This window comes from Rattus rattus, chromosome 3 (assembly GCF_011064425.1).
Source record: "Rattus rattus isolate New Zealand chromosome 3, Rrattus_CSIRO_v1, whole genome shotgun sequence".
Lineage (NCBI taxonomy): Eukaryota > Metazoa > Chordata > Mammalia > Rodentia > Muridae > Rattus > Rattus rattus.
In genome coordinates, this window is record NC_046156.1 from 63,434,987 (window position 1) to 63,455,623 (window position 20,637).

At 43.9% G+C, this 20,637-nt stretch overlaps 1 protein-coding gene and 1 non-coding gene across 2 annotated transcripts in view; both read right to left on the reverse strand.

Annotated features, from left to right (window-relative positions):
- The window catches only part of Nup210l (nucleoporin 210 like), a 106,351-nt gene that overhangs the window by 3,347 nt on the left and 82,367 nt on the right, over window positions 1–20,637 (reverse strand). The window contains exons 30-37 of the mRNA XM_032897883.1: window positions 18,415–18,589; window positions 16,689–16,864; window positions 14,849–15,066; window positions 9,585–9,721; window positions 8,142–8,265; window positions 5,994–6,143; window positions 4,157–4,404; window positions 551–752 (exon numbers count right to left, since the gene is read on the reverse strand). Coding sequence (XP_032753774.1) covers window positions 551–752; window positions 4,157–4,404; window positions 5,994–6,143; window positions 8,142–8,265; window positions 9,585–9,721; window positions 14,849–15,066; window positions 16,689–16,864; window positions 18,415–18,589 — 1,430 coding nt within the window. The remainder of the gene's footprint in view (window positions 1–550; window positions 753–4,156; window positions 4,405–5,993; window positions 6,144–8,141; window positions 8,266–9,584; window positions 9,722–14,848; window positions 15,067–16,688; window positions 16,865–18,414; window positions 18,590–20,637) is intronic.
- On the reverse strand, window positions 9,210–9,313 carry LOC116897441. Its single transcript, XR_004387477.1, has one exon. It is a non-coding gene; the product is annotated as a U6 spliceosomal RNA (small nuclear RNA).

The following is a 20,637-nucleotide window of genomic DNA, read 5'->3' on the forward strand; positions in this document are numbered from 1 at the left end:
TCAATTGGTACAGTGACTGCCTGGTATCACAAAAGGTGGGGAAGTCAAAGGTCACCCTACCTTCCTACATAAGGAATTAAAGCCTGTCCCCTGGAATACAAGATAATGAAAAAAGTGTGTAGTGTATACCTAAAATTGAAGCATTTAGCATGTGTAGGTCCTTAGGAATGTAACCATAGTTAGCTGCAAGTACCCAGGTACAGGGTGAGACTTTGTTTTTATGAAAACCCAGGAGACTATAAAGTGTAGAGTAGTGTAGACTAGGGAGCGGAGATAGGAAGTTTAGTAAAGTTCTAGACTGGCCAAAGCTTAGTGAGACTCAAAAAAATAAATAAATAAAAAATGGATGGTTGTGAAACATTCCTTTCCCATGTAGATTAAAATTAGCTACCAGTTGGTTAAGAGCACTGGCTACTCTTCCAGAAGTCCTTAAGTTCAATCCCCAGCAACTACATGGTGGCTCACAACCCTGGGTGGGATCTGATTCTCTCTTCTGGTGTGCATGAAGATCATATACTCATACATAAATTAAAAAGTCCCCAGTGCTCACCTGCACCAGATACATCTTTTGCTCTGACTACCACAGCCTCATGTTGATTGGTCAGTGCACAGGAAACATTAATGAAAGCAGGTGATGACATCTGCTGGAAGGCAGTGAAGTTGACTATGCGTATCAGGTAGAGAGTTACGCTTGTTGTGAGGGTAGAATGCTTATGGCCAGAGACTGCTAGAAATGGGGAGCTGTGGAAGACCTTGGAGAAAAGATAAAATACTTGTTTGAAAGGCGATAAATTAGTGTTGTCTCAATTAGTACAAGATTTTTCAAGCTTCAGCTAGCTAGCCAATAAGTCATTAGTTTTTTCACCACTTTGGATGTATTTAAAAAGAACAGTTCTTGCTTTGTAAGCATGAGGACATGTATTACATCCCCATCACTTACTTAAAAAGCAGGCTATGAGAGTTGTTATGCATGGCAGTCCCAGCAGAGACAGGTAGCTTGAGGTAACTACAGGGTAAGTTCAGATAGCCAGGGCAAGGCAGAGAAGCCATGCTTGAAATCAAAGCTTCTAGCTCTTGGGAGGAACAGACAGGAGGATCCCTGAGGCAGACATTTAGTGTGTGCCTTTTATCCTACCACTTGGGAGACAAGAAGGGGAATGTCACAAGTTTGATGGCAGCCTGGTCTTCGCAGGACATAAGTTCCAGGACTACGCAGACCCTGTCTTGATACAAACAAAAGGAGAAGGGGGCTGGAGTGGCCCCAGTGGTTATAGGTAAGTCATGAGGACAGGGGTTTACATCCCATCATTTAGGTAATAACCCCATGTATATCAGTTACTCCAACTCTGGGGAATGTAGGGCCAGGGTGTTTTGGGCGGCTTTTGCTCTCTTCAGTCTAGTCAAGAAAATGTTGGCTACAGTTTCAGGAGGGGGCCAGCTTCAGGTAAATGTGCCTGTTTCTAAACACAAGGACATGAGTTCAAGGACTCACATGACAAAGAAAAATAACTCTACCAAACTATTCTCTGACCTCAGTATGTGCTGTGTGACATAACTAAAAATGTGATAACAAGTGTTTAGAAAGAAAATAGAGCTGGAGGGTAATAGAGAAGGATACCCAGAGGCCTCTTCTGGTCTCCACACATGCCAATGTACTCATACACAGATACATAGCTTTTTGTTTGTTGTTTGTTTTTTTTTCTTTTTTTTGGAGCTGGGGATCGAACCCAGGGCCTTGCGCTCGCTAGGCGAGCGCTCTACCGCTGAGCTAAATCCCCAACCCCCTGATACATAGCTTTTTAAGGAAAAAGGTGGAGGTGGGTGTGGGAATAAGCATTTGATCTTCATAGTCTAGAGGGAGGTGCGAGTGTTAGTTCCAGGCCAGCCAGGGATACATAGTGATTCCTTGTCTTAAAAGGTGTGAGCTGGGCTGGAGAGATGGCTCAGCGGTAAGAGCATGACTGCTCTTCTAGAGGTCCTGAGTTCAAATCCCAGCAACTACCTGGTGGCTCACAACCATCTGTAATGAGACCTGGTGCCCTCTTCTGGTGTGTCTGAAGATAGCTTCGGTGTATTCACATACATAAAAAATGAATCTTTAAAAAAAAGGATTTATTTATTATGTATGCCTGTATACCAGACAAGGGCAACAGATCTCATCACAGATGGTTGTGAGCCACCATGTGGTTGTCTGGAAGAGCAGACAGTACTCTTAACCTCTGAGCCATCTCTCCAGCCCTTAAAGTCTTTGAATTTACTTTGAAGCTAGGGTTGACTAACTGGACTTGTGATTCTTTTGCCTCTACTCTGAGTACTGGGACTAGCACTAGGTAGGGTGCTACGGATACACTACATCACAAGCCCAGGAGTTTTTAAGTGGGAGGTATTTTTTGAAGTTGGTCTTATGTAGATCAGGATAGTCTGGATCACCCAGAAGTCCTGCTTTAGCCTCTTGGGTGCTGGGATTTATAGGCTTGTGGCACCATACCTGCCTTTAGACTGGAAGTCTAAAGATTGTTTTTAAAGTAGTATTTATGTGGCTGGAGAGATGGCTCAGCAGTTAAGAGCACTGGCTGCTCTTCCAGAGGATCCGAGTTGAATTCCCAGCAACCACATGGCAGCTCACAACCATCTGTAGTTCCGGTTTCAGGGGTTTTGACGCCCTCACACAGACATACACATGCAAAACACCAATGCACATTATAAATTAAAAAACAAAAGTAGCATTAATGTTAACTGTCTAGATTGACAGAGTTGTGTCCAGCCTTGTGAAGAGAATCCATCATCTAATAAGGGTTTCCAGCAATTGGTTGGAGAAATGGCTTAAAGGTTATGAGCATGTACACACAGAGAGACATAATTGATTAAAAATATGATTAAAAATAAAAATTGTCAGGCAGTCATGGCGCGAGCCCTTAATCCCAGCACTTAGGAGGCACTCTGAGTTCAGGGACAGCCTGGTGTATAGAGAGAGTTCTAGGACAGCCAGGAGAAACCTTGTCTTAAAACAGACATTAATAAGGGGTTGGGGATTTAGCTCAGTGGTAGAGCGTTTGCCTAGGAAGCGCAAGGCCCTGGGTTCGGTCCCCAGCTCTGAAAAAAAAGAACCAAAAAAAAAAAAAAAAAAAAAAAAAAAGACATTAATAGGGCTTGGAGAGATGGCTCAGCGGTTAAGAGCACTGACCGCTCTTCCAGAGGTCCTGAGTTCAATTCCCATCACAATTCACATCACAACCATCTGTAATGGAATTCGATGATGTCCCCTTCTGGTGTGTCTAAAGACAGCCACAGTGTACTCATATACAAATAAATAAAATAAATTAAAAAAAGACATTAATAAAATAAAAATTTATCTCAAAGTATTTTTAAGATTCTCTAGTAGCAATTTTAAAAGTTTATTTGTATATGTCTCTGTGTGTGTTTGTACACATGCATCAGGTGCCCAAAGAGGCCAGAGAGGGCATCAGGTTCCCCAAAATGCAGATTGTGGGTCCTATGATGTGATTTCTAGAAACCAAACTCAGGTCCTCTTCAAGGCTGGCCTGTGTTCCTAACCACTGAGCAATTTCTCCAGCCCCAATAGTAACTTTAATTAGGTTACCCAGAACACTTTTTACTCTTGGAATGAGAATGAAAATCTTTTTCAAATCCCTTGTCTCTCAGTCACACATGGTAGTTCATGTTCAGTAATCCCAGTGCTTGGAAGGTATTGACAAGAGGTCTGGAAACCAAGGAGGTATGTGGTTTGAGAGTAGCCTGGCGGGGTTGGGGATTTAGCTCAGTGGTAGAGCACTTGCCTAGCAAGCACAAGGCCCTGGGTTTGGTCCCCAGCTCTGAAAAAGAGAGGGGGGGGGGCTCTCACTGTGTCTTAAAAATAAAACAAAGCAAAACAAACTGAGGACTAGGGATGTTGAGTTGGTAGAGTACTTATGCTTGCTGCATGCGCATGGCTCTGAGTTCAGTTCCATCACTGCATAAACCCTGTAGGAGCACACGTCTGAATTGCAGCACTTGGGAGGTGGAGGCAGAAGGATCTGAAGTTGGAGGCCAATCTTGACTATGTAGATTTTACTGCCAGCCTAAGGTAATGAAAGGCTGTTGGAAAAAAGCAACAAAGCCCAAATCCCTGTTCCCGGTCTCAGACTTTAACACTTACCTCTAGGCTCTCAAGAACTCTCTCCACTCCCAGGATTCTTAGCTCCCCGGTGTCTTTGTGGCCAAGAACAAACTCGGACTGGTTCATGTAAAAGCCAGGGATGAAAGGAATGAGGATTCTTTGCATGCCATTCTTGCCACGTTCACTGAGCAGAGTTGCCCACCCATAGACCGAGGTGTCCGCCACACTCAGGACCTGGCGCAGCTCCTCTGACTCCTGTCGAACCTTGATTAGGCAGACATAGACCCCTGAAAAGGAAAGACTTAGCAGGAAGGCTCAGGGGCTCTACCGAGATAACAAGTTAGGGTAGGGAAGAGGAATGTTTCGAGCATTCAGTTCTGATACACTATAGACTGTTATGGAGGAAATACCAGAGAAAAGGAAGCTGTCCTGAGTGGAAGCTGCAGCTGCTCGAGTCAACACTGCAAATGTTAACAGTATGGCACTAGCCGGTGGGGAGTGCTGAGGAAACTGAACCTTTCTGAGGGTGACTCTGCTACTCTTCTATGGACTAGACTGCTGGTCTAGTGCTCTGCCGCAGAGTGAAGGTACCATTCCATCTGCATCCTGTTCCAGAACTTTCTCAAGGTCTATTGAGTGCCCAGCAGGTTTCTGAATGAACCTTTTAGTGCTGGCTCATTACCCATAGCATTCACGCTGAGAGGGCTCAATTCAAGAGCTCAAATGGTACATTATCCTGCTTATGCCTTCCCTCCCCCTCCTCCTCTCCCCTTCTCCCCGACTCCACCGAGTACATGAGTGTACACACACACACACACACACACACACACACACACACACACACACACACTGTTTGCCATATTGAACTTGGACCTACCACAAGCTAGGTGACCACTCTACCACTGAGCATTCCCAGCCGCCTTTTTATTTTATTTTGAACACAGTCTCACTAGATTGCCCAGATAAACTTGAACTCACTCTGTAGACTAGTCTTTTTTTTTTTTTTTTTTTTTTTTTTGGGTTATTTTTTTCGGAGCTGGGGACCGAACCCAGGGCCTTGTGCTTCCTAGGCAAGCGCTCTACCACTGAGCTAAATCCCCAACCCCTTGTAGACTAGTCTTGATGTGATACCTCAGCCTTTCAGGTATTGGGATTACAGGTTTATTTTACAAGGCCTAGCTAAATCCTCCTTTTGGGTTCATTTATATTAAGCCATCTGAACATTACCCTCTGTTTCTTGTTAATGACATCCATTTGGAATATTCAAATGCTGTGCTACATGTTGAAAACCAAACCTGGGCATGATGGTACAGGCCTTTAATCTCAGCACTCATGAGGTAGAGTCTAGTGGATCTCTTGTGAGTCTAAGGCCAGGCTGGTCTACATAGTATGTTTCAGGCCACCCAGGACTCTGTCTCAAAAAACCAAACCAAACCAAACCAAATCAACCAAACAAACCAATGAGACACAATCCAACCTTACAGAGAACATGAGGGGAAAAATAAAGTAAATTATAGATAATAAACCAGCATGTTTTAGGTGGCATGTGTTAGAAATTTGAAAGTTTGTTGAATAGGGGAAACAGAGTTTGCTTTGCCTAGCATGCATAAAGCTCTAGGATTGATCCCCTGCAGCGTTTAAACTGGACTTGGTAGCATAGCTTGCAATCCTAGCTCTCTGGAGATGGACCATCAATCAAAGGTTACATTGTTTGAGACCAGCCAGGGATATATAATACCTCAAAACTAAAAACACAACCTTTTGTTGAGTGGGTTGAGAAAGGCTCTAGAGATTGAGAAAACACAAATATAGTTCAACAGGAAGGTGACAGGTATAGAAACAGGACAAAAGAAAGCTAGTCACTGCTGGACCCTACCTTTCTCCACGCTGAATTCTGAGTAAATGTGAAAGACTTTACTTGCTGGAATGTCTAGTAAAGTATTGCTGAACTGCACATGGCATAGCATGAGGGTCTCAGGAAGAAGGACTTTTTCAACAGCCAAAGCCTGACTTGGGGTACAGGATCCTAAGAACAGAGAAGAGTTAAATTACCGTTAGCATCAGGGATTGGTGAAAGAAGAAATCATGTAGATTGGAGAGACGAGTCAGTGGTTAAGACCACTTGTTCGTCCAGATGACCCGAGTTCAGTTCCCAGCATCTGCACTGGTCAGCTCAAAACCAGTAAATCAAGGTTTTCGCGGGGTTGGGGATTTAGCTCAGCGGTAGAGCACTTGCCTAGGCAAGCAAGGCCCTGGTTCGGTCCCCAGCTCCGAAAAAAAAAAAAAAAAAAAAAAAAAAATCAAGGTTTTCGACCTCCTTGTATGGTAACCTGCACACATGGCAGATGCATACACATAAATAAAAATCTTTAAAAAACAAACCCAATATGTCTTTAATCCCAGCACTCTAGAGCAGAGGCTAGAGTTCAAGGCCAGATTGTTTTACAGGGTGAGTAATGGACTAGCCTGGGTTACGTAGTGAGACACTGTTTTAAAAACAAAATGAACAAAAAAAATCCATTAATCCAGGGATTACTCCAGGGAAGGAGTATGTCTCAGCAGTAGAATTGAATGCTTGCTTACTTAGCATGTACAAGACCCTATCATTGATCTCCAACCCCACAAAAAAGAATACAATCTAAATTTTAATCCAGTCATAATTTTTGAAATATCATGGATTTCAGTTTATGTACCAAGACCAAGTCAAGGGCTACAGAGATGACTTAGCAGTTAAGAATACTCATTGCTCTTCTGGAGAACCCAAGTTCAGTTTCCAGCACCTGTAGTGAGAATTCTAGAATTTTGGTTTCTTCAAAGAGCACAGGGATATTTTCCCTGATGTTAATGCCAGGTGCACACCTGGGATATGGGGCTGCTTCGCAGCATCTGACTATGATTTGCCTCGTGCTTTAGCAGAGGCGTTGTTTTGCCAGGTGCAGATAGTTTCCATGATTGTGTGACATTTGGAATTACAGGAACTTTTCAGAGGGAACATAAATGCTAGGGCCCCAAGAAGTGGGGTGGGTGGGAGCTCATCATTTAGGGTGGTTGGTTTAGGTTTGTTATTAGTCATGCTCAAAGAAGAAACAAAAAGAAAGAATTAGATTCAGAGATTTTCCTCTATCCTTCTTTCTCTGCTCTGTCACTACATGGAGAGTGAAACTCTATGTGTTGGGGATAAAGGGTGAGAAAAAGAAGAACCCACAAAGTAGCAAAGACCAGCTGCAAGCACCCATGTAAGGTGTCTGGATGCTGAGGCCACCTACATTCATGTGCACACACCTACACAGCTACATTCATGTGCACACACCTACACACCTACACACCTACATTCATGTGCACACACCTACACAGCTACATTCATGTGCACACACCTACACACCTACACATGACAGAATAAAAATCCTTATAAAAACTGGAGGCAGTTTTGAAGTGAGATGAAATTGTTTTGTTTTAGTTTTTTAGATAGGATCTTGCTGTAAGTCAGGGTTGCCTTGAACATGCCACCATGCTTGTGTCTCGGCGTCTCCTCTTTTTTAAGACTTAACAAAAATGATTTATTTATTTTTATTTATATCTGGGTGAGAGTGTCAGAGTCTTTGTGGTTACAGACAGTTGTGGGCTGCCATGTGAGTTCTGGGAAGTGAATCCAGGTCCTCTGGAAAAGCAGCCAGGGCTTTTAACTGCTGAGCTGTCTCTCCAGCTCCCTAAGATTTTTTTGTTTTACTTTTATGTGCACTTGTGTTTAACCATATGTATGTCTCTATGAGGGTGTTGGACCCCTGGAGCTGGAGTTACAGACTGCCATGTAGTTGCAGGGAATTGAACCTGGGTCCTCTAGAAAAGCAGCCATTGCTCATTCTAAGCCATCTCTCCAGTCCATGTCTGAGCTTTCCACATGCTAGCATTACATCGTTTGCTACTAAACATAGCCAGTAAAAGGAAACATTAATACAGACGAGTGAAATGATTAAGACAAGCAGGATGGACATAACCAAGAGGCCTGTGGAGAGAAACTCCTTACCTTTGAGGTTGACACTTCTGCCTGTGCTGATGAAGAGTTTGAATACAGTTGCATTGGGGGTATTGGTGAGGTAAGTTTTCAGGTCATAGCTGAGTGTCAATCTTGATGATGCATTGACTACTACCTGTCAGCAAACCAAAGGAACATCAGGTCCCCTCCACTGTTACTGGTAACTTATTTCAGTCAAAAGTATCTATTTCATACAAATACAAAATTGACATTCTGATGTATCTGTCTACTTCTGAGACGTTTTATTATTATTATTATTATTATTATTATTATAGTAGTAGTAGTAGTAGTAGTAGTAGTAGTAGTAGTAGTAGTATTTTGAGACAGGTCTCATGTATCCCAGTCTGGCCTGCATCTCCCTTTATAGCCTAGGATGACCTTGAATTTCTGACCTTCCAGCCTCCACCTCCACATCCCCAGTGTTGGGATTACGGGTACACCTGATTTATATGGTAGAACTTGAACCCAGGACTTCATTAGTAAAGCAGTCTACCAACTGAGCTACATGCCCAGAAGAAATATTCCTATTTTGAGACAGGGTCTTACACTGTAGCCCAGGTTTGCCTGGACCTCACTGTATAGCCAAGGTTTTCCTTGAATTCTAGTTTCAGCAATCTCGCCCTAACGTCCTGCATGCTGGGATTACAGACATGTAGAACCATACTCACGATGATCCATTTAAGATTTACTTTATATGTGGGAATGTGGGCACATGCATGCTGAGGCATGTCTGTGGAAGTTAAAGGGCAGCTTTTCAGAGTTCGTTCACAGGGTTGGGGATTTAGCTCAGTGGTAGAGCGCTTGCCTAGGGAAGCCAAGGCCCTGGGTTCGGTCCCCAGCTCCAAAAAAAAAAAAAAAAAAAAAAAAAAAAAAACAGAGTTAGTTCACTCCTTCCTCCTCCTTTTAAGGCAGGGTCTCTTGTTTCTGCTTCTAAGAAAGCATCTGGCAAACTCCTGTCTCTGCCTCCTGTCTCACAACAGGGGTGCTGGGAGTACAGATGAGTATCACCACATCTGGCTTTCTGCATTGGTTCTGGGCCCTCATGGTGATCCTCCACCCCTAAAAATGGAATGCTTCACGATTTGTGTGTAATCCTTGTGCAGGAGCCACACTAACCTTCTCTTTTATTGGTCCAATTTTAGAATATGCATCCTGAGTCAAGCATTCATAGTGATCTCTTAGAACAGAAATCAGATTAGTCATAGTTCTGGGAAGAACTCTAATTGCTATTAATAAAAATTGCTTTTTTGTTTTGTTTTTAAGTGGAGATGGAAGCTAGGGCCTTGTGCTCTATCTCTTCAATGTTTCCCCAGCACACTGACTGTTTTGGTGTCTGTTAGCAAGTGGGCTTTCATCCTAGGATGTTTTCTGCATGTATAACCAATAAACGCGCAGTCACTCTAGTCTCTTCAGTTGTGGTGCAGTTGGGTGTACCTCTCGGAACGTTTTCACAACTCCAGGGATGTCATGAAAAATTGTTGCAGTTCCTGGGCTCCGAGCCACTCCTACTCCAGTGACAGTGTCTGTCTGTATGATGTTGTTGGTGGAAATCATCCACACCCCAGGCTCACCTAGGACAAGACCGAGAAGGTGCTTGGCTCCAATTTTTGGTGTAAATTAATAAATTACTTTATTCAAAGTCTCAATCAGGAGGCATGTAAGACCACTCTGTTTTCAAGAATGTAGGTAGCTTTCTGAATGTCAGATTCCCCTTCCTATATCATGCCAGCAAAACAAAATCTACTTACTGCCCTCAGAATAACATGAGGTAGTGAGGTGAGCAATATAACCGATCTTAGGGAAAAGGAAAACTGCATTGAACCTTTAGATCTTACTAAGCATGAATGTATTGAGCTTATGTCAACAGGACAAAGGTGGCAGAGTATAGACTGGTCAGAGGCAGGAGGCAGGATTGGTTTATTTTGGTTTAAATTGCACAATGGCAAAAGAATGCCAAAGGTTAAATTATATTCCAAACCTTTTGGGGATTCTTCTTTGTTCTTGTTTGTTTGTTTTTTTGTTTTTTGTTTTTTGTTTGTTTTTTGAGACAGTGTTTCTCTGTAGCCTTGGCTGTCCTTGAACTTGCTCTTTAGACCAGGCTGGCCTTGAACTAAGAGATCTGCCTGCTTCGACCCCCTGGTCACTGGAATGAAAGGTATATGTTATCATGTCCAGCTTTTAAGTGTTTTGAATGTTTTATGTGTGAGTATACATATCACACATGGCTGGTGCCCTCAGAGATCAGAAGATGGCATTTTTGGGTGTGGTGGTATGTGCCTTTAATCCCAAATTCCAGCTATCAGGAAGCAGCAGGCTCTGTGAATTTGAGTCCAGTCAGTTTACAGAGCGAGTTCTAGGAGAGCTAGGGCTACACAGGGAACCCTTGTCAAACAAAACAAAACAATAAAAAACAAAAAACTAAACACAACAAAAAAAATCAAAACAAACCAACGGCAACAACAAAGCAACAGAAGATGGCAACGGAGCCCCCGGAATCGCAGTCATGGATGATTGTGAGCCACCACATAGGTGTTGGGAACCTCTCTTGTTGGCTCAAGACACCTCAAGACCAGACTGTAGAGATGGCCCAGTGCTTAAGAGCACTGACTGCTCTTCCAGAGGTCCTGAGCTCAATTCCCAGCAGCCACATGGTGGCTCACAACCATCTGTAATGGGATCTGATGCCCTCTTCTGGTGTGTCTGAGGACAGCTACAGGGTAATTATATGTAATAAATGTCTTTAAAAAAAAAAAGACACCTCAAGACCAAGTAAGTTCTCAGAACAGGAGACATATTTGTCCTAGAGAGAGGGTAGGGAATATAGGGAGGGGAGAAAAGGGGAAAGGGAGATAGGGAAGGGATATTTTTTGGGGGGGAGACAAAGGATTGCCTCTGGATCGGGAGGAGACAGATGCCTACAGACAAATGGCAGCTTATAAAGGTAAAAGGGGAAACCTCTTGCCAGGATGACATGTTTAATTTTAATTGAGCATGTGAATTAGGTTAACTAAAAAGGGTTTTTGATTGTTGGACTTCAGTAGTTTGATAGCTGGACCTTGGTAGTCAGGCTTGGGGAAGGAAATGGTCAAATAGACCTTGGTGGCTAGCTTTAGGAATGTGATCTAACAGTTTTTTTTTATCAAAGCAGAAGAAATGGGAGAGAGGGGCAAGGCCTGGCAGAGTCACATTTGCTTTGTTCAGGCTAGCTAGAATCCTGTCAGACTGCACCTGGGTCCTCTGGAAGAGCAACAAATGCTCTTAACTGCTGAGCCATCTCTCTACCCCCTTGACTATCTTAAACTTGGTGTGTAAACCAGGTTGGCCTTGAATACACAAAGATCTGTCTACATCTGCCCCCCAAATCCTGGGATTAAAGGCATATACCACTCACTACACCTGACACTCACTGGATTTCTGATCCTGACATGTTGGCCTTCTGCTTCCTTATCCTTTGTAGTACAGACTTGGTTGTCTCTCAGAATTCCAGAATGCAAAACTGAAGGGTGGTTCTGGCACAAACACAGCTAAAAAGCCTTGCTTCTGGGGCCAGCAAGATGCTCAGCAGGCAAAGGAACTTGCTATGAAGCTTGATGACTTGAGTTAATTTTCAGGACCCACATGATGGGAGAGAAGAGAAAACTAACTTTCGAAAGTTGTCCTCTGGCCTTCAGATGTGCATCATACCCCAACCCGTGTCCCAACTCCACCCATAAATGTTAAATAATGTTTGCTTCGTCCAATTGTAATTATAATTGGAATTACAATTTTTATTACTGACTTTGAAGCAAGCTTAGCTCACAGGCCTAGGATTGTCCACTGGTCATTGCAGGTCAACTCCAAGGCTGGATAATTTGACCTTGGTGATTAAAGCTACCTTCATAACTGGTATAAAACATGTAGTGCATGTTAGAATCAGATCCAATGTTGTCATGCTTAACTCTGCATAGTTCCCAGAAAAGAAGCTATAGCTGTCTTTTGCTACTTTGTGAGTAATTATTTCCTTCTACCCCTCTCTACCTCTTTTTCTACATTTTTAACCTCCTAACACTAGATAGAGAAAAAAAGGGTGGCGGGTAAAGGGGGCAATGTTATCATTAGACTCTTCCTGCTGATCTTCACCATTAGGATATCTGACTTCTTACTTTGTGCACAACTACTTAACAAGCCATTCCCAGCAGCAATCGACTAACAACCGACCCCCTCCTATACTTCCTGGGCTGTAGCACTTAGGTACCCTCCGAAGAGTTCCCAGAATTCCAAATGTCACCCGGTTGAAGAAACTATCTGCCTCTGGCAAAATCACACCCTTGCTAGAGCACGAGGCAAATCATAGTCAGCTGCTGTGGACACTCTGAAGCACCCCCATCTCCCACAACTGGGATACAACGAAAACACATCCCTATATTTTTGTGTTTTTCAAGGAAATCAAAATTCTTACTACAAGAGGCCGAAGCCAAAGCTCTATACCATCTATCCAGTGACACATGATGGCTGCAGGAACTCTTTCCTGGGAAATCACAAATAACTGTTTGCCCTCTTCTTCTAGGGTACCAGTGACTAAACAAATCAAAGTCCTACTTGGGAAACTGATGCAATGACAACTCCCTGTAGCCACACAGATGTGATCCCTCCCCCAGTTAGCCTTCCACACTAAGTCTGCACTCTAGCTCCTCCCAAGACTAGGAGATTGTATGCAATTAGGGCAGAATCACTTACAACTGACAAAAGTTGAGGTACAAAAGGGTGAGGCTCCAATGACCCCCTCCATCCCTTTCCTCTCTGAGGCAACGTTAGCAGTGAACAACTCTGACGTAGGGGTCTCTAGGATCCCACTGCTCTGATGCAAATGATGGCTGTGTTCTTAGAGAATAGTGCTCCACACTATTGACTTGTGGCAATATGTAGCACTTTCAGACATACTGTCTGTAAAGCCAAAGAATTAGCCTTTCCTAGCCAAGGAGAAATTTACTTTTTATTAATGCTAGGGATTGAACCCAAGGAATCACTTTTTATCATTTGTATTGAACTTAATAGAACTTGGTCCCAATAGAAATCTTTTGCAGGTCAAGGGAGTTTAGGGCTAGCAATGGCTTGGCTGGCATAGTGTAAGTGCTTGCAGTGTAAGTCTCATGACCTGAGTGTGATCCCCTGAATCCCCAGTGGCAGGAAGAACCAACTTCACAGAGTTGTCCTCTGACCTTCACATGTGTGCCAGGGCATACTCATACATGCACCCATGCATGCATGCATGAACTCGGTCTCCAAAAACTTACCATAGTATCTATCAGACATCAGATTAGTTCTTGTTGCCTCATAGAATAGCATATATATATACTTGGTTCCCAAGACTGAAGCCCCATTGATTTTTCTTTTATTATTATAATTTTAAATATTTGTAGATTTTTTAATTTTGTATATGAATGTTTTGTCTGCATGCACGTATGTACACTACATATGTGCCTATCTCCAATGGAGGTCAGAATTGGGGGTTACAGATGGTTGTGAGCCACCATGTGGGCACTGGGAATTGAACCCAGGTCCTGTCAAGAATAAGAAGTGCTCTTAATCATGGAGCTATCTCATTAGTCCAGTAGTCCAGCTTTTACTTTTACATTTATTTATTTATTTATTTATTTATTTATTTATTTATTTATTGTTTTTAGAGACAGGGTTTCTCTGTGTAGCTTTGGCAGCACTGGAATTCACTTTGTCGACCAGGGTGGCCTTCAACTCATAGAGATCCACCTACCTCTGCCTCGTTAGTGCAGGGACCGAAGGTGTGTACAACCATGCCTGGCACTTTTATTATTTTTTAAAAGATAGATTTATTTATTCATTCATTTATTAATTATATATAAGTACACTATAGCTGTCTTCAGACACACCAGAAGAGAGCATTGGATCCTATTAAGATGGTTGTGAGCCACCATGTGGTTGCTGGGAAGTGAACTCAGGACCTCTGGAAGAGCAGTCAGTGCTCTTAACGGCTGAGCCATCTCTCCAGCCCACTTTTATTATTTTTAACCAGCACTTACTTACCTTCCTTCAGAAGCTGAGATGAACACAAAGTACCACAGATTATCTACCCTATATAATAGAAAGTTTTGTTCCGTAGGCAGTGTTCCGGTAAGTGCTACCTGTCAACTTCTAATTGGTTATTGAGAAACAGCTAGAATGACAAATAATGAAGCACTCTAACCATCAGCTGGCTCAGCTGGCAAGGGGTCCGGCCACCTAGTGCAGTCCCTGGGATCCAAGTGGTAGAAAAAGGAAAACTAAGTCCCCCAAGCTGTTCTTATCCCCACATACAAATAAATAAAATGTCTTAAGAAACAAAATAAATAAATACTTTCATGTTGCTGGAGGGACAGGGTCTCATTATGAAGTGCTAGCTAATTGGGAACTGGTTATACGGATCAGACTGGCTTCAGACTCGCAGAGATCCAACCTTCCTCTGCCTCCCTAGTGCTGGGACTAATGGTGTGCACCACCCCACCCAACAGAACTGTCACCTGCTTGTGATTAAGGAGACATAGACCCACTGTCACCCAACAAAACTGTCACCTGCTTGTGATTAAGGAGACATACACCCACTGTCACCCAACAGAACTGTCTCCTGCTTGTGGTTAAGGAGACATATACTCACTGTCACCCAACAGAACTGTCTCCTGCTTGTGGTTAAGGAGCTGTGTACCCACCGTGCTGATTGACAAGCTGAGTGCTGAAGCAGATGACATCGCCAACAGAGATAAGCTTGGTGTCCGGCTCAATGGCATGCTCTACAGCCACAGGGATGTAATCTGCCATGCCGGGATGTCTTTGGTCCCACAGACCCACAACTGTCACCCCTTTATTCACAGCCTGGGCCATATATGTATAGTTTTTGTTTCCTGGTCCAATAAGCAGCAAGTCGTCTCTGAAAGCAGACACGAAAGGAAGAAGTGTCTGAAAAGAGCAGCTGAGCATGAGCATGAGCTGATCAGTGACGGATGTTTAGTCAGCAGGCAAAGGCCCTGGCTGCCAGCAGAAAGCAGTTTAGTGAATATAGTGACTACCAGGCTAGCCAGAGCCTACAAAGCAAGATCCTGTTCTAAACAGATGAACAAGTCCTGTAGAGAGATGCTACGTGGGAAAAGTCTGAGGGGAGGGGAGGGAACCTACCATGAGTTTGTTTTAAAGTTTTTACCAATTGTCTGTCTGTGTGTGGTGGGTACTTTGGGACCTGGAAAATGAACTTAGGTACTAGGCTTGGCAGCCGGTGCCTTGCTGAGCCACCACCCTGAGAGAGCGAGGGTCTCATGCACACAAGGCTCTCCTTGACCCCCTAGGTAGCTAGGGATGACCTCAAATTCTGATCCTCCTTGCCTCCACCTCCCAAACACTGGGATTATGGGTATGCACTGTCTAAGGGCTGGGATTATAGGCACACTTGGCTCTTCCTAATAAAGTTCTTTGTTTTGTTTTTAAAGACAGGGTCTCACTAGTAGCCCCAGCTGTCCTAGAACTTGCAATCCAAATCAGGCTGGCTTCAAGCTCCCAGAGATCTACCTGTTTCTGCCTCCTGAATGCTAGGATTAAGGTTTTTGGCGTCACATCTTGTCAAACATCTTTGTGTTGTTTTGAGACAGTTCTATACAGTATAAGCTAGCCTCAAACTCCTGTGTAGCCGAGGCTATCACAGAGTTCCAGCCCTCCAGCCTCCATCTCTCAAGAGCTGTGCTGCGTTATGGCAGTGTCCTAACAATTCCTGAGTGTGAGAGGCTCCAAAGAAGGAATGATAAGAAGCTCTCTGATAATAACAGCTAGCTTCTTGTGTACATTTTATAAATTAACATTTGGAGATCCAAAACCTACTTGACCCTTCATTATTTACCGTATTCTTTTGTTTTTGAAACAGGATCTCATTATAGAGCCCTAGGAAGCCTTACTGTGTAGACTAGGCTGGCCTGTCTCTGCCTCCTGAATGCTGGGATCAAAGGCAGGCACCACCATGTCTCTGGATGACAATATTCTCTCAAAAATACTGTTATATTTATATTTGTGTGTGTGTGTGTGTGGTGTGTATGTGTGTGTGTGTGCTGTGTGTCTGTGTGGTGTGTGTCTGTGTGTGTGTATCTATCTATGTGTGTGTGTCTGTGTGTGTGTGTCTGTGTGTGTCTGTGTGTGTGTGCTGTGTGTGTGTGTGTGTGGTGTGTGGTATGTGTGGTGTGGTATCTGTGTGTGTGGTATGTGTGTGTATGTGTGTGTGTGGTGTGCTGTGCTGTGTGGGTGGTGTGGTGTGCTGTGTGTGTGTGTGTGTGTGTGTGTGTGTGTGTGTGTGTGTGTGCACAGAGCCCATGCTTGCTCTGCTTGCTTTGAGTCTGAGATTTTCCACTTCACATTCCTTATTCCAGGAATTCCACGTGGTTCATTATTTTCATTCTGAGGAAAGGAATGGAGGTCAGATTCCAAGTTCAGAGTGTGGGAGGAACCTGCTGAGACTGCCACAGAGCACGGAGTTAATTTGTAAGGTTTCTACCACAGGGCCGACCTCCATACCTGTTCAGAGCCATATAAAGCCGAGTATTGTGGGTGTGGAATTTTTCTCCAATGTTATTATAAAACTCAACAATAAAGGTGAGAGACATGCCCAGAGGAAAGGCTGACAGGGTCCTTCCTTGTGCTGTGTATAGCTTGGGGTAGCTGCTCAATCGAAGGTAAGTCACTGGTGCTACCTGTGGGAGACAAAACCCACTAGTACAGAGAATGACACTATCACACTCTAGAATCTACAACCAAGGCCACAGGCCTTGAGGCTTTGTGTGGCACGTGTGTGGAGATCAGAGGACAACTATCTTGTGTTGGTTCCTGCCTTCCTATCTTTTTTTTTTTTTTTTTTTCCCCTTTTCTTTTTTTTTCCGGAGCTGGGGACCGAACCCAGGGCCTTGCGCTTCCTAGGCAAGCGCTCTACCATTGAGCTAAATCCCCAACCCCCCTGCCTTCCTATCTTGACCAGGCCTCCTGACTGCCCTGGAAGCCAGGCTAGCAGTCCCCTGAGGTTGTGGAGTTTCTTCAGTCTTGGCTTCCCACTTCTTGTAAGCCCACTGGGATGACAGATGCTTGCACCATTGCATCTGTCTCTTCTATGGGTTCTGGGGATCTGAACTAAGGCTTGCATAAGTGCTGTATCTGCTGAGCCATCTCCCCAGCACCAGTATTCCTTTGTAGGAAAGAGCTTATAGTGGAAAGAAATTTGACGGCACAGGCAATGACTGCTTTATTGTTCAAGCTGGTAGGTGAAGAGAGGCTGGAGTGTGGTTGGTCTGCTCTCTGCAGAGTGCTTGGGGTCCATCCCTACATGACTGATTATCAGGAATGTGGTACATTTTCCCCATAATATGAAAGCTATATTACAGTTAGAGAAAAACCATCTGATCCCAGTGCATCAATTCATAGTTTATGCAGTAAAAAGAGGTAATGGGCACAGCAGGACTAACATATGGGCTGGAATACAGCACATATCTAATACCCAAAGACTGGTGTTAGACTACCATGCTTCTGGGACCTTTTCAACATTTATCTGGGCCAGGAGGCCAAGAAGCATTCTGAGTATTCTCTTTTCACTCTAAAAATGTTAATTCTACAAGAAGTCAGACATTTACTTATTTTTTGAGATATAGTCTCACTCTGTAGCCCGTGATGGCCTTGAATATGCAACAACCCTTGTGCCTCAGCTTGCTGAGTGCTAGGATTACTGTCATGCACCACCATACCCAGCTTCAAATCCAGATTCTAACAGAAGCACTTTTGTACCTGCTCTCACCCATCTCTGCAAAGCTGTGAGGCTGGTCCCTCCCATCAAGGGCGTGAAGGTCTGTTTTCTTTCTTTCTTTCTTTTTTTTTTTTTAACTTTTTTTAAAAAACTTTTATTTATCTAATGTATATTACAGATGGTTGTGAGCCACCATGTGGTTGCTGGGATTTGAACTCAGAACCTCTGATAGAGCAATCAGTGCTCTTAACCACTGAGCCATCTCTCCAGCCCGAAGGTCTGTTTTCATATGATGCTTTGAAGCCACCTCAGGATCTGCTCTGACACGCTCATTTGGCTTCCAGGGAAACTCCTAATTTTCATGAGAGGACATTCCTCCCAGGCCATGGCATTCCATCTACTTAGTTTTAGAGGTGCTGGGATCAGACCCCAAGCTTCTGCATGCTAGGCAAGGACTCTAGTACTAAGCTATACCACGGGCCCCATTGTTTATTGATTTAGTCCCTGACTCGCCTGGACTCCAGTTACAGTTGTTTGATTGACTCCAAAAGGTTCTATAGAAGTGACTTCCAATACTGCAGTACCCGCAATGGATCCAGATCTCAGGAGCCCTTCACCATCTTCTTCAATGACGGAGGAGTTAGGGAAACACTTGAGAACACGGGAACTCACAGAGGCTGCGCCTTCTCTAGGAGGTAAACAGAGCAGGTAGCACTCGTGGGAAGTCTGTCTGATGGGAGGGAAGCGGGCGAAGGCCAACAAGAGAGATGAGTGCTGGCTCACCTGTACTTGCGTATTTGCCAAAGGAGCCTCGACCACAGAGTAAGCTCTAGGCTAGCATGGGCCAGACAGGAAAACCCTATTTCAGAAAACTAAAAACTTAAAAAACAAAGTGCACAGGGAGCATGTCAGCTCATACAACAACACACACATGCACATAGAAATAAAAGAAAGAAAAATGATTAAGAAAATGAAAGCCGGGGTTGGGGATTTAGCTCAGCAGTAGAGCTCTTGCCTAGCAAGCGCAAGGCCCTGGGTTCAGTCCCCAGCTCCAAAAAAAAAAAAAAAAAAAAAAAAAAAAAAAAAAAAAAAAAAAGAAAATGAAAGCCTCGAACATAGCATGATGGCCTTTAATCCCAGCACTTGGGGGGCAGAGGCAAGTGGAACTTTGAATTTGAGGCCAGTCTGGTTTACATAGCAAGCTCCATACACAGAGAGACCCTGTCACCCTTCCCCACAAACAAAGTTCTCCCGCATAAAAGTCACAAATTAAGTCAAAAAGAAAAAATCATACACCAAATTAACCAGACCCAAAGACTATACAACTGTTTTAAGGCAAAAGTCTCCTGTAACCCGGCTAAAGGCTAACCTGACACTGGATTCTGCCCCCACCTCTCTAGTGCTGATATATACAGGTGTGAGCCATCATGCCCAGCTTTGGTGTGTACACACACACACACACACACACACACACACACCTGTCTCTGTATTCCAGGCTGACTTAAACTCCTTCGGTAGACAAGGATGACCTTGAATCTCTGATCTTCCTGTCTTATTTTAGCTAAGGTTTCTACTGATGTGATAAAACACACAAAAAGCAACTTGGGGAGGAAATGGTTTGTTTGGCTGACTCTTCCAGGAACAGCCTATTGCTGGGGAATCAGGGCAGGAATTCAAGCAGTGCAGTAACCTGGGCGTAGGAACTGATGCAGAGGCCATGGAAGGAAAGGTGCAGTTTACTGGCTTGCTCTTCATGCCTCACTCAGTCTGCTCTTTTATAAAACCTAAGACCATCAGCCCAGGGGTGGCCCCACCCTATGTGGACTGGATCCTCCCACATCAATCATTAGGAAATGCCTTACAGGCCTGCCTACAGCCTGATTTTATAGAGGCAATTTCTCAATCAGGTTGCCTCCTCTCACATGACTTTATTGTGTGTCAACTTTACATAAAACTAGCCCGCACATGTCTCTACCCCTTCATGGGCTGAGACCACAGGTATAAACCACTAGCCTTAGGCCTATGCTTTTCTCCTTAAAGCGCAAATCCTGTTGAGTATTAGAAAATTATTGGACAAAATATTTGCTTTAAATTTTTTTTCTTTTTTTTTTTTTCGGAGCTGGGGACCGAACCCAGGGCCTTGCACTTGCTAGGCAAGCGCTCTACCACTAAGCTAAATCCCCAACCCTGGACAAAATATTTGAAAACAGATATCCAAATAAATACTCATTCACGAATGACAGCCACAGCATCACATTCACAACAGGCAAAGAGGAAGAATGAGTGGGGTGTGGTGGCACATCTTAGCCACACAGCTCAGCAGGAGCAAGATGTCCAGACCCTGTCCCAAACACATGAGAAGTCAGGCATGGTGGCACACACCTGAACTCCTAGCACTGAGGAGGTAGAAGCGTTAGGGGTCCATGGTCACCCTCAGTTACATAAGGAGTGGAGGCCAGCTTGGACTCGAAGAGTCCCTGTCTCAAAATACAAAATGGAGGTTATTTTGGACTAGGGACACAGCAACTTGGGTAAAAGTGTTTGACACAAAAGCTCAACTTGATTTTGATCCTAGGATCCCATCAGGGAAGGAGAGGATTGATTGCTGAAGATAAACACTGTCCTCCACATGCTCATGTGACCTGTGCCTGGATGCGTGTGTGCGTGCACACCACATTGTTACACATACACTCACACTCAACACACAGTTACACATACACTCACACACACACACAC